The sequence below is a fragment of the Bos indicus x Bos taurus genome, chromosome 4 (assembly GCF_003369695.1).
Source record: "Bos indicus x Bos taurus breed Angus x Brahman F1 hybrid chromosome 4, Bos_hybrid_MaternalHap_v2.0, whole genome shotgun sequence".
In the NCBI taxonomy this organism is placed as follows: Eukaryota; Metazoa; Chordata; class Mammalia; order Artiodactyla; family Bovidae; genus Bos; species Bos indicus x Bos taurus.
In genome coordinates, this window is record NC_040079.1 from 70397775 (window position 1) to 70412198 (window position 14424).

At 39.5% G+C, this 14424-nt stretch overlaps 1 protein-coding gene across 23 annotated transcripts in view; it reads left to right on the forward strand.

Moving 5' to 3' along the window:
* NRCAM (neuronal cell adhesion molecule) overlaps window positions 1-14424 on the forward strand; it is a 318724-nt gene that overhangs the window by 258453 nt on the left and 45847 nt on the right. For 19 of the 23 annotated variants that reach the window (XM_027539638.1, XM_027539648.1, XM_027539626.1 and 16 more), the window contains 7 exons: window positions 4594-4737; window positions 5840-5951; window positions 7750-7916; window positions 8363-8510; window positions 11005-11129; window positions 11567-11596; window positions 13130-13231. In XM_027539638.1, the coding sequence (XP_027395439.1) occupies window positions 4594-4737; window positions 5840-5951; window positions 7750-7916; window positions 8363-8510; window positions 11005-11129; window positions 11567-11596; window positions 13130-13231 (828 nt within the window). The remainder of the gene's footprint in view (window positions 1-4593; window positions 4738-5839; window positions 5952-7749; window positions 7917-8362; window positions 8511-11004; window positions 11130-11566; window positions 11597-13129; window positions 13232-14424) is intronic. The other 4 variants (XM_027539631.1, XM_027539632.1, XM_027539645.1 and 1 more) reach the window with 1 other exon arrangement.

The following is a 14424-nucleotide window of genomic DNA, read 5'->3' on the forward strand; positions in this document are numbered from 1 at the left end:
ACTATTATTATGTTAAAAGTCCCCTTTTCTCTAAAAGATGAGAAGGGGATGGAATGAAGAGAATAAGAGTAGACAGAAGGCCTCCTCCTGCCACAGTTACGTATTTTGCTGATATTGGAGGGAGGGATTGAAAGACAGTGATACATAATAAGCAGTCAGAGGAAAGGAGATGTGGTCTAGGACTCCCCAAGATTCCACCAAGTCATCTTTTTTCCAAAGGGCTCAGTGGCCATCCCTTCACAGGGTATGTAATACCTACATGAAGAAAATTCATCTCTTCATTCAGAGATTTGTTCTACATTATGCACAGCTGTTCAGATTTCGGGAGATGTTTATAGAGGAGACTAACTCAGGAAATCTGAGCAGTAAGTGTACATTAAACAAACCACTAAGTCTCTAGTTTCTCATCTTAGAGATACATATACTTCTCTCTCCTTAGTCTGTTTCATGAAGCTCTTTTTAAAATAAAACTATGCATTAGAAACAAAAATATTTTAAAATTTGATAGTAATTTTTATTTGTATAGTGGCACTTATTGTTTTTCTTATTTTCTAAATGTTGGAAACATTCATGGTTTTGGCCAGCCATGTCAGGAAGGGTAGAATAAAAGAAAGTATGATTGGAAGACTGTCAGCCCAGTTCTGAACCTCACCTCTGGGGCTTTGTACAGTGGTCATGTCTGTGCTCTTAAGTGTCTTCATCCAGTGTGCATGTATAGCAACCGAAGTTGGTATTCCTGGAATTAATTATTATTTCTTTGGGCAATTTGGGTTTAGATACTGGAGAGTTACTCCCACTCAGTAGCCAGGGCACAGAATTCAAAGGCTTCAAATCTCTCTGCACCAGTGGTTTCATTTTTTGTCCAGTACCTGCTGAGCTCGCGTATGTCACTGTGATGGTCCCGGGTTTGCTGGTGTTTCTTTAGTAAGTACTCAAGGAAAACCAAACCAGCATTTGGCTGGTAGACCAAACCCCCATGGAGAAATATGTGCTTCTTTACTCTTATTACTCTTACCTAGAGGGGTTATTTGATTCCTAAATACATCACCAAAAATAAATATTGGGAGGCTGCTCCATTTAGCAGAAATAAGGCAGATACACTCAGAGGCCTCTCAAGTTAAAGAAAAAAAAAAAAATTGTAAAGGGTTGAGAGCAGGGAAAAAAACAAGCCGTGGGCTACATAAAAGCTGTTCTAAATGGTGTACGTTCTGCTTGATGAACCCCCACCAGGGGAAGATGGTCCTACTGGCTTTGTGAGTTGAGCTGGTCTTCCATGTTCGTGGCGAGGTAACTTTTTACTGTGGTTGAAAAAACACATAACAGGTCCTACTGTCAGCACAGGGAACTCTATCCAATCTCCTGGATAAAGCAGTATAGAAAAATTATTTTAAAAAGAATGTACATACGTGTAAAACTGAGTCACTTGCTGTATATCGAGGTTGGCACAACATTGTAAATCAACTATACTTCAGTTAAAAACACACACACACATAACAGAAAATTTGCCGTCTTCATCATTTTTAAGAGTACAGTTCCCTGATGGCTCAGAGGGTAAAGCATCTGCCTGCAATGCAGGAGACCTGGGTTCGATCCCTGGGCTGGGAAGAGCCCCCAGAGAAGGAAATGGCACCCCACTCCAGTACTCTTGCTTGGAAAATCCCACGGATGGAGGAGCCTGGTAGGCTACAGTCCACGGGGTCGCAAAGAGTCGCACACGACGGAGCGACTTCACTTAGTACTTAGTACAGTACTTTCACACTATTGTGAGATAGATCTCCAGAACTTTCTCACCATGAAAAACTGGAACTCTATCCCCATTAAATACACAGTGATGTAGGTTTTAAGAGCTCGATATGTTCAAGGACCTGGGAGGGACTCCCAGCCCTCCACTGCCTGGCGGATCCATGTGCAGTCAGAATGCACAGGGAGCCCAACTTCTGGGCCCAAAACACTGAGAATAATTGATAGGGGAGACTCCAGAGACGCCGCTCTGTCCTAACACGCTGTGCCGAGGCAGTGGGAGGACATTGCTGAGAATGTGTGAGCCGGCAAGGCCGAGATGATCCTAGACTTGGAATGCAGGACAGGGAACACAGGCCTCCCTGAGGGATGCTGCATTCTCAGGGTACCTGACAGCTAGCCACAGGTCTCATCCACTTCCTAGGCCAGTGTAGCATGTCATTCCTCTGCTGAGGAAATCTATACTGTGTCCAAGGAATTGAAACTTGTATTTTTTTTTTTTTTTTTTGGTTGGAAGAACATGCTCCTTAAGGCCATTTTGAAATCATTAGAACCATAAACGGTGGATGTGAGCTAAGGTGCCAACTCAAATTGTTTCTTTTTTTTTTTTTTTTTTCGGCCACAACACAGCATTCAGGATCTTAGTTCCCCAACCAGGGATCGAACCCATGCCCAGGCAATAGGAGCAGGGAGTTGTAACCACTGGACCCAGGGAAGTCCACCAACTCAAAGCACCGTGGCTCACTCCATCACTAGTTGAAGTAACTGGACTGTCTAAGAAAATAGTCTTTCTTCCTTTTTTTTTTTTCTTTTGATTTTTTTATTTTTAAAAATTTTTATTTTATATTAGGGTATAGGGCTTCCCTTGTAGCTCAGTCAGTAAAGAATCTGCCTGCAGTGCAGGAGACCCGGGTTCAATCCCTGGGTTGGGAAGATCCCCTGGAGAAGGAAATGGCAACCCACTCCAGTATCCTTGCCCGGAAAATCTCATGGACAGAGGAGCCTGGTAGGCCGCAGTCCGTGGGATCGCAAAGAGTCTGGCACAACTGAGCAACTAACACTTACTTACTTACTTTATTGGGGCATAGCCAATTAGCAAACAATATTGTGATAGTTTCAGGTCAGCTGCAAAGGGAACCAGTCATACATACACATGTATTCGTTCTCCCTCAAACACCCCTTGCATCCAGGCTGCCTCATAACGTTGAGCAGCATTCCATGTGCTGTACTAAGGTGATTTTCTAAGTTAGCTATCAATTGTGATTGGAATGTCAGACATACAACTACATACAGAATGGTGTGATAGTAAATGTGTGTAGTTTTAAGCCACTAAGTTTAGAGTAACTTGCTCAGCCTCAGTAATGCAACCTCAACTAATTAGTCATTAGCCTCAACTAATGCAGAATGAGAATGAGTGGGCATGATGCTTTGAATACGTGTGATTAAACAAGGATGAATAACACTAGCGTGATGTCTTTTGTTATTGATCTTCATTAATAATCCACAGATGAAACTTTTTAAAGTGATAAAGGAGTCTAAAGGCAGTAATAAATATGTCTTAGGTGCCCATCCTTTTCCTGTCATCAAAGAGGAGAAATGGTGTTTAGAATGTCAGTACAGGCTAGTAAGTGGCTCAGGTTCCAAGAGCAGTTTAAGAGGAAGGGTGCTATTATTTATTGTTTTAATTTATTTTATTGAAGTATAGTTGATTTACCATGCCACGTTAACTTCTGCTATACAGCAAAGTGATTCAGTTATACATAGATAGACTTTTTTTTCTTATTCCTTTCCATTATGGTTTATCTGGGATATTGCATATATGGGTGCTGTTATTGAGAGCTGTTTTTGATCAGCATGCTGAGACAGATACCTAATACCCCTTTTAGTGCACTTTTAAAGCCATGTAAGGTTACACCCTAAGATTTAGTGTTCACAAAAATAAATATTTGTATAATAGCATGGCATTTCCAAATTGTTGGTCATGCATTGGACTGAATTCTCATATATTGCCAACTTGTTCCATTCCGCTTTAGATACAATCAACTGTGGTCTTAACATTTTTTTAGATACTTGAGAGATTTAGCTGAAACTTCTACCTTTAAGAGAAATTTCACACAGTTTATTTCTACTTTAGCTTCCCGAATTGCCAAAGCAGGAAAATACATATTTTCACATTTGATAATTAACCCTATACTTATTTACATATCTGTTTCAGTAAGAGGCTTTTAAAATATACAAGTTCAGATGATGTAGAGGGTTTTATATTTTTGGACTACCTTTTTGCTGTCTCCTCCTGGTGGCTCAGACAGTAAAGAATCTGCCTGCACTGCAAGAGACCCAAGTTTGATCCCTGGGTCGGGAAGATCCTCTGGAGGAAGAAATGGCAACCCACTCCAGTATTCTTGCCTGGAGAATTCCATGGACAGAAGAGCCTGGTGGGCTATAGTCCATGGGGTCATAAAGAGTTGAATACAACTGAGTGATTAACACTGGATAATTAACTTTCCTTCTCATAAATTACAGTAATTTTTTGTGAACAAGGTAATGTTTTCCTGAATTTGTATTGCAATTTACACCTAACTTGTGGTTTTTTTCTCCTACCTCTTGTCAAAATAATATTGAAAAGAATCAATCCATTTAAAACTGAATGGATATCAAGTGGATACCCATGCTGATAAGTGATAACTAAATTCTGAGAAAGGAAATTGATGGTTGCTGCCTGGTTGTTGGTTTTCTTTCTTACTGCATATATACCTAGATCAGTCTTCTGCTTACTCTAAATTAGACCTCAAGTTGTACATCTTTTAAGTAAATAGGAATGAAAGTATACTTTTTGTTTTTATATCCAAACAGTTGCCCCTGATGACCCCAGCAGAAAAATAGATGGTGACACCATTATTTTTTCCAAAGTTCAAGAAAGATCAAGTGCAGTGTATCAGTGCAATGCCTCTAACGAATATGGATATTTACTGGCAAATGCATTTGTAAATGTGCTGGGTAAGCTCTCCCTTTATTAAAGACACGGCAAATTCAATTAATGACCATTGTTGTTTTTCATTCTTTCAGCAGAAATACATTATGCATCTGCTGTGCAGTGGCATAGAACTTGGAGCTGGAAGGGATATAGGAAGATAGATAAGATACAATCTGATGGTTACATTGTGTCAAACCTCTCAAAAGGAAAAGAGCATTGGTTTGCTCTTAATAACTGAATGTAACTATTGTACCATCCTTAGAAACTGACAAGTCAAATGAAAATTTCATGATTCTGATTTTTGAAAATCAGGCGTTAATCATAATGTTTAGCATTGATCTAAGTCACAGATGTACATTTATTTAGCAATTCATATTGATATGTTTAGAAAACTGTGACATAAATGTTCTGAAGTGGTTGGTTTTTGTGAACATTATATTTCCCTTATGAAACAAAAATGACTAAAATACCAGATTTGTTAGATGTAAAATTTATATGAGAATGGTTTTTATGATACCAAGGAATTATATTTCAACTCTTTAAGTGGAGTAGGCTCCCTTTCAAATAGAATTAAGATCAGGAAGCCAACCAATATATGGTATTTTTTCCTTCATGCTTGAAACGAAGGTCAGTAAAATCACGTGAAGAGCTGAGCCATCACGATGTTGATGGATGTACAGGAAGCAGTTCAGATTCTGGTTGTGTTTTGGGTCATTCAGCATTCTGCTTTTTTCTGCCAACTTGTGTGTTCTGATGGGCCATTCAACAAAAATGTATTTAGTCATTATTTTGTGCCAGATACTGTGCTGATTTATGGAAAGAAGACAGTAAAAAGTTCCATTCCTTGCCTATAAGGAACTCACAGTATAGTAGGAGATATAAAGAAATCAGTTATCACAAACTATGCCTGAGTAAGATGCAAACGTGAGACAGAGGGAGAAAACTTGTGTTTTTCCACCTTGAGTGACCAGGAGGGTCATACCTGCCTGAGAACGTAAGGGGAGAGATACATTGGCTGTGCCTTACTATGAACTCTAATGACCTTAAAAAGATGCAGAAATGCACAGTGGGCCTAAATGTTTATTTTATCTTAATATTTACTTTACCTTTTCACGACATTTTTAGCTGAGCCACCACGAATCCTTACATCTGCAAACACACTCTATCAGGTCATTGCAAACAGACCTGCCTTACTGGACTGTGCCTTCTTTGGGTCTCCTCTGCCTACCATCGAGTGGTAAGTAGTGGTCCTGTCTGTTTGTCATATTTACATTTGCTAGAGCTTTCAAATTTCTCAGTATGTAGGGTTTTAGTCAGAGCACAGATAGGAGAAAAAGCAGGGAAGAATCCATCATCTTATTAATTATTAAATGTATTCACAAATATTTATTAATGACTTGCTCCGTGCTAAATACTGTCACATGGATAATCTTCTTGGCAGTATGCTTTGTCCACCCTAGAGGGATATATAAATGTTTTTGAAAAAAAAATTAAAATTACAGTGCCACGATGTCACCTGGGATGTCATGAATGATGGCTGGAGAGATAGGTTGAGGGACATTCCTTGATCATAAAAGTATCATCTGAGGTGAGAGCAGGGTCCGTAAGCTTAAAAACAGAATTTGCTATTAGCAGTGTTCCCCTCCCACTGAGCATGCTGGCTTGCGTCCAGCCAAGCTCCCCCCGTGTCTTTCACTCCCTCTTTAGACCATTCCATTTCACGTATCCCTCTTGGTACTAGTCCTATTCATCCTCCCAGCTTGCTTTAGCCTGAGCTGAAAGAGACAAGGCCAAGAGAGGCAACCGGTCAGAAAGAATGAGTGAAAGAAAATTGGAACATTCATTTAAGGATCCTCTGTCAGCTGGCAGACACTGTGGGGCTCTACTTCTTACTGTGAGATTAAAGCCAGGTATTGGATTAAAACACAAACATGGATGCTTATGCAGAAAATTTCCTAGCAAAGGAGAAGAGTTAATGCTTAGTCTTACACTTCTTTTCATCCCTCCTCACTTCTTCTTCTGAACTTTTTATTTTGTGCAGGGGGTATGGTCAATTAACAATGTTGTGATAGTTTCCGGTGGACAGCAAAGGGACTCAGCCATACATATACATGTATCCATTCTCCCCCAGACCCCTCTCCCATCCAGGCTGCCATATAACATTGAGCAGAGTTCCATGTGCTATACAGTAGGTTCTTGTTGGTTATCCATTTTAAATATAGCAGTGTGCACGTGTCCATCCCAAGTCTTGTTCGACTCTTTGCAACCCCTGGACCTGTCAGGCTCCTCTGTTCATGAGATTCTCCAGGCAAATATCCTGGAGTGGGTAGCTGTTCCCTCCTCCAGCGGATCTTCCAAATCTAGGGATTAAACCCAGGTCTCCCACATTGCAGGCAGATCCTTCACGGTCTGAGCCCCTAGGGAAGCCCATCCCAAGCTCCCTAACTATCCCTTCCGCCTGCAACCATAAGTTCATTCTCTAAGTCTGTGAGTCCATCTTCACTTCTCTTGATGCTAGCCCAGAAGCTGAATGTAGATGTACTTTACATGTATGCTTGTTTCTTTTTCCTCTCTGAATATTTTTCTATTTATACTCTCAAAAGTACAACCCTTGTAACCTTGATGTTGAAATCTCTGCAGATGGAGTTACAGACACATCACTGTAGGAGGAAAAGGTCAAAGGAGCAGTCTTTATTTTGTCTGTTTTTTCATTTATTAGAGATAAAATAATAATGTGATTATTAAATTATGAATCTCTCATAATGAAAATTATCACTTAAGTATTTAGTATTATCACCCTCATTCTTTAAGCACCATTTATCACTGAGTTCTCCAGTTTGACATCCTCTCTTTGCATTGACCCCCTCACCCCAACCCCCCTGACTCACACGCATGCAGTATGCTTACACAGACTTGAAGTCTGTGAGCATCATCTGGTAATGCAGATCATGATGTGTTGACCTTGAACAGGGCATTTTATGTCTGACTTCAAACTATGATGTGTTTTTCTCATTATGACGGTTTTCATAATGAAGGTTTAAGGGCGCTAAAGGGAGTGCTCTTCGTGAAGATATTTATGTTTTACATGAAAATGGAACTTTGGAAATTCCTGTGGCCCAGAAGGACAGTACAGGAACCTATACATGTGTCGCACGGAATAAGTTAGGAATGGCAAATAATGATGTTCACCTGGAAATCAAAGGTGAGGCAAGGTGGCAAACATTTTTTTATGTATTATGTGTCTTTGAGCAAATTCTCCAGGTTTTTAAAAAAAATTATTTTATTGATGTATAGTTGATTTATAATGTTGTGCTAATTTCTGCTGTACAGCAAAGTGATTCAGTTTTATATATATATATATATATATATATATATATATGTACATATGTGTATATGTACATACTTTTTTTCATATTCTTTTCCATTGTGGTTTACCACAACATATTGGATATAATTCCCTGTGCTACACAGTAGAACCTTGTTGTTTATCCATCCTATATGTAATATTTTGCATCTGCTAATCCCAAACTTCCAATCTATCCCTCCCCCACCCTCCTCTGCCTTGGCAACCACAAGTCTGTTCTCTGTATTTTGATTTTGTTAAGTTCTCCAGCTTTGGCAATGGATAACAGTAACTTTCCATTTCAGATCCAACAAGGATCATTAAACAGCCTGAATATGCAGTTGTGCAAAGAGGGAGCACTGTGTCCTTTGAATGCAAAGTGAAACACGATCACACCTTAATCCCCACTGTCATGTGGCTCAAAGACCATGGGGAGCTGCCCAATGATGGAAGGTATTTGAAGACAATGCCTTTCCTTTCTCATCCTTCTCTCTTTAAGCTACTCTTGAACTAGAAGTTTACTGTATAGTGACTTTTTTGGAAGATTTGTTGACATGGACCATTTTTAAAGCCTTTATTGAATTTGTTACAATATCATTTCTATTCCATGTTTTTTGCTTGAGGCATGTGGGATCTTAGCTCCCCAAGCAGGGATTGAACCCTCACCCCCCGGCCATGAAAGGCAAAGTCTTAACCAGTGGACTGCCAGGGAAGTCCCTGTATAGTGACTTAATGATTACGCTTTTAAAGTTTCTGCTCTCTCTTCAAAGTAGATATACATTTTCCTTTCCTTGCTGTATATTGTTCAGACCTAGAAAGGTATCAAGTTATGGAAATAAGACCCTGAGAATGTTGTCTATTTTTGTATGTTGGTGTACTATGTAATTCAGGATGCAAAAATTCCTTTCAGATCTTGGACAATGTCCATTGTTTTCTGCCATGTACAGTGCAGTCTCAACAGATGTTTTCATTCCCTTTTACAAATAAGCAGAAATGTGATCTCTTTAATCATCAGAGTGTGCCTGAATCCTCATCAGTATTTTACAGGACTCTAGTTTTTATTTGGAAGGGGAGTTTTCTTTTCATTTTACCTAAAGCCAATAGAAGGAGGAGGAGAAAAATAAAACAAGTAAAGAATTTGAAAGAGCCTGAGCATGCTGCATTCCTCTAGCTTGGAATGGAGGAAAGGTCATGCCCATTTTCAGGTGGGTTTGATGGGGTACACAGTTGAACGGGAGAATTTGAGCAGATACAGGGGGGCTACAGTCACCCCAGTGGGAAGGAATGCTATCTGCTGGTAGAAATGGTTTCTGTGGCTTTTTTTCAACTGTGCCTTAATGGTGCCCTCTTGCCTGTAAATGTTCCTTAGAAGAACTATGTGGCCTTTTCTGTGCCCAGGGTTTCCATCTAGTTCTGTGCTTCAACTGGTCAGTTTTATCTCTGGGATCTGAATTGATAAAGATGAGAAGGAAGTATGAAGAAATGACCATTGGACTAAGTTAGCTAAAGGTTTAGCTTGGAAATCCCCTGTGAATGCAGTTAATGATTTATGTGGCTTCATTAAAACCATGCATGAATCCTATTTGCATAGATTTTTGACCTACTGGGTAAACTGTCATGCTTACAAGAAACTTACAAGAAACTTCTAGAAAGCTCTTCTTAGTGACTGGTGATCTAAATCTTCCTGTTTCTAGTGATAAACCTGATTGGTATTGTTTGCATTTATTTTCTTCTATTGCAAATCATTTCTCCTATTGTAAATTATGCATATAGAAAAACGATACAAAGTTTCTGCAGTAAATGATGAATTCTTTAGCCATAAAAAAGAATGAAATAATGCCATTTGCAGCAACATGGATGGATCTAGACATTATCATACTAAGTGAAGTAAGTCAAAGAAAAATACCATATGATATCACTTATATATGGAATCTAGAAAAATGATACAAATGAACTTATTTATAAAACAGAAATAGAATCACAGACTTTTAGAAAACAAACTTACAGTTACCAAAGGTGAAAGGGATGGGAGTGGAGTAAATTGGGAATTTGAGATTAACAGATGCACACTACTATATGTAAAATAGATGAACAGCAAGAACCTACTGTGTAGTACAGGGAATTATATTCAGCATCTTAGAATAACCTATAACAGAAAAGAATCTGAAAAAGAGAATATGTATATGTATATATGTATATGGATGTATACCATCTGAGCCACCAGGGAAGTCCCAAAAATATTTCTTTGAGCTCCTTTTTTTTGAGGGGAGGGCAAGAATACTGGAGTGGGTTGCCATTCCCTTCTCCAGGAGATCTTCCCGACCTAGGGATTGAAGCCGGGTCTCCCACATTGTAGGCAGACACTTTCCCGTCTGAGCTACCAGAGAAGACTATATATATTTAAGTAAATATATTTAGTAAGACTAAATATATTTAAGACTATATATATATTTTAAATATATATATTTAAAAAATAAAACTGAATCACTTTGCTGTATACATGAAACATCAAGTATATATACTCCAATGAAAAATAAACAACAATAATTATAACTTTTTAAAAAATATGCACTTTGTTAAAAATTGAGCTGGATGAGTGGTAGTCGCAGAAGCCATAGGAAAGCCCTTTAGTCAGGATAACTGGAACTGCCCCCACCTCAGCCCCTGGTCTTGAGGAAGTGCCTAAAACTCCAGAGGCATGGTTAAAACCCACTGGACCAGAGGACTTGTCATCATTTCAAAACAAGCTTCTCATTCATTCAAAATATTTTCCAACTATAATCATTATCAAAGTGACATGTATTGTACAGGATTTTCACTCTGGTGTGCTGCTAGTCTTTATCGTCTTTCCCTTCTATCAAATTCACTGTTGTTTTCGTGCCAGTAAAATGGTTATGGGGTGTGGCTGGGTGTCCATTTCAGCCGCTCTGAACGTGTGATATTGCAGGTTCACCGTTGACAAGGACCGTTTGGTGGTCGCTGATGTCAACGATGATGATGGTGGGACCTACACATGTGTGGCCAACACAACTCTGGACAACGTTTCGGCCAGCGCTGTGCTTAGCGTTGTCGGTAAGAACTAAAACACGTGTAGTACAACTGGCTGCCCTGTTTTAGGATTGAAAGGAAAAATTGTCAATTGTAACTATTTTCTTGTTACAGTTTTACCGTTTTATAGGTGAGTGAAATACCCAGATCTTTTTTGAAAGAGTCCTTTGAGGAAATAATTCCAGCATAAATATACCCTGTAGCAGCACTGGAATTAAAATGGTGGTTATGCGTATTAGTGATATTTTTATAAGATAGAGCAGTTAATCTACTTTTATTTAAAACTGAAGAGGTTTTACCCCCAAATTGTTCCTGTATGTTTATCAATGCCATGCCTTGCAGCTAAACATAAGGCTCAGTTTTATAATCTTAATCATGTTCAGTCTCTGTCTTTTTGTGCTATCGTATATCTTTCCATTACTAATTTTGATTAAAATCGTTTATATTACTGTCCTTTCTAGCTCCTACTCCAACTCCAGCTCCCATTTACGGTAAACTAATATGAGTCCTTTTTCTCTGTTTTCTTTTGAACAATTTCACACGTGCAGAAAAATTCCTTTACTTTCTTATCTCCATCACGTCCTTGTGTTTCTTTAAGGAAAGGGGCTCTGTCAGATGTTCAGCTGTGTTGTCCATTTACTGCTGTGAATCATTTTTCCATTGTAACCCTGGAACTTCTCACTGCATATATTGCCACTCAATTCCAAGTATTTCATGTGTTATTACAAAGTCGTTGAATTTAATGAAAGTCCCTCTTTGATATCATTTCTTTGTAAAGTAGCATAGTGCTTTTCAAAAGCTATTGTCCACCTTTTACAGACAGGAAAAGCAATTTCATATATCATTCCAAAAATTAGATTTTCAATCTATTAAAAGTTGTTTTGGAAAGCTAAATGTTGTTTGGGGGTTCCCTTTTCAAGAAATTTACGTAGGAAAACAATGGATGTCTAGAACAACATTTGACCTTTGTGTCGGAGAAAACCACCAATTCACTGTGTTCACAGGAGATAAATCACTAAAGATAGACAAAAAAGAGGACACTTCCATATCATGTTGATTTTTCTGAGTTGGAAAAATAAATCAGAATTTTTTTCCAGAAATCTTTTTGACTGAAGAACCCTCATCTTTTTTCAGTGTTAAATACAAAAATTAATTTTGTGGCAGAAACTCAGCTGGATTTTACAGATACCATGAATTATACTATAGAATAGCTGTCCTTTATAGACATTTACTGCTTCTTTACTAATATCAAAGAAGTGCTTACATTTTTATATGGCTTCTGGTTTGTCCAAGAGCCAGAGGTACTGCCAAGAGTAAGGTCAGGAAAAGACCCAAGGGGAACATTAACTCTCTGGATTTCAAGTGCACCATTAGAAGAGGCAGACATGCTTCTGGGACACCTTCATCCCAACAGGTGTCTATACCCCGGTGTCCTCTGAGAATAAACACACCTCCCCATATGCCTGACGAGTACTGAGCATGCACATAAGGTATGCATGCTGAGGGCTAGCTGCATAGCATCAATTTTATAATTCCCTTAAAAATATGAATATTCTTCAAGTGCCCCCAAATCTGTAGTTTAGCATGTTTCAGAAAGAATATTTGCAGCTTCTTTTAACAGTACATGCATTTACCTGTATTTTGTTTTTCAGCGTTTGCCATTCTCTGTTTCCCATTTGCTAGAAATTCAGCTTCCATATTACTGTTTCTGTTTGTGCTCGTCTATGTTTATGAAAAGACACACACTGAGAGTGCTGGAGAACCATACGTGTCCATTCCACTGGCTTTGGTGACAAGGGACTTAGTTTCATTTGAAAAAGATACAAGCAGAGCTCAACGAGGGGTTCTCCTGGATGGTGTGTGCGTTCCCAGCAGCCTCAGCTGTTTTCATTTCCTTTCGGTTGCATGCTCATTGGCCATTACGTGCTCTGTGTCTTTAAGAGTCCACTCTGTGAATAGTAGCACAAGTAACGGAGACCCTCAAGGTCGGATGGTTAACTATGATGTATGTGTTTGATCTACAGATGTCCCAAATCCTCCCTTTGATTTAGAATTGACAGATCAACTGGACAGGAGTGTTCAGCTGTCATGGACCCCAGGCGATGACAACAATAGTCCTATTACAAGTATGTGATGTCATTTGCTTTTTCACTGGTCAACTTTATGATTATTTTCAAAGCATTCTGTCACATGCAATTGAAATTTCCCACAGGGATATTTCCTGGCATCCTCTGCTTCATTTCTCACAGAACCAAAACATTTATTTATGGCTCACCTCTCCTCAGAGCTGGAGTCATTCTTGGTTACAGTTTCTGGTTTGGGACACTGATGGATAAAGATGGTAATTAAGTGAATAGACTGTGCTTTTGTGTTAAAGATCCATAAGAATCACCCTCAGTTTCTACCAAAGTAGGAAGATATATTGCAAGATATTTTGCCCATTAATATGGGAGAAAATAACAGAAAGACCAGTCTAAATCTTAGAATATTGAGGTAAGTAAAGTGGCTTTTCAAACCCTCAACTGGTAACAGAACTCAGTGTAGACATCTGAGATGTCTTTCTTTCCATTAAAGTGAAGTCACTCAGTCGTGTCCGACTCCTAGCGACCCCATGGACTGCAGCCCACCAGGCCCCTCCGTCCATGGGATTTTCCAGGCAAGAGTACTGGAGTGGGGTGCCATTGCCTTCTCTGGGTATTAGTATTAGGAGATAGGAATTTTGGGGAGGTGATTAGGCTTGGGTGTGTGCATGCTCAGTCATGTCAGACTCTTTGCAACCCCATGGACTGTAACCCAACAGGCTCCTCTGTTCATGGGATTTTCCAGGCAAGAATTCTGGAGTGGGTTGCCATTTCCTTCTTTCCATTAGCCCTTGCTATAAAGTGACACATTCACCAGTGTTAACTCCTCAAACTCCTCACTTTGATGACATCAGCCTAAAGAGATTATTTGGGAAAGAGCCCATGGAAGATAAAAGGGAGAGAAAGCAGCAGTAGGCAGGAAAGATCTTCAGATTGTAATACAGGTCTGATGTCTGTGAAAGGAGAGAGGAAGGAGGGGTGTTTGGGAGAACTCTCAGACTCCAGTACAGATCGTCTCAGCCAGGTCAGCAAGGACCCCAGGGGGACGTTCTGCAGAGGGTGGGGCTGAGTCTAGGGCCCTCGCTGTGCTCAGTCACTGGACTATCTCAGGTGGAGAGTGGCTTCACGGGAACACCACAGCTGATCCTTGGGAAAAGGGCAGCAGATAGAGCCTGCTGTTGACATTCCTGGTAGTGGGTTCTCTCTCAAAAAGAGATCTGAGTAGTGTGTGTATATGT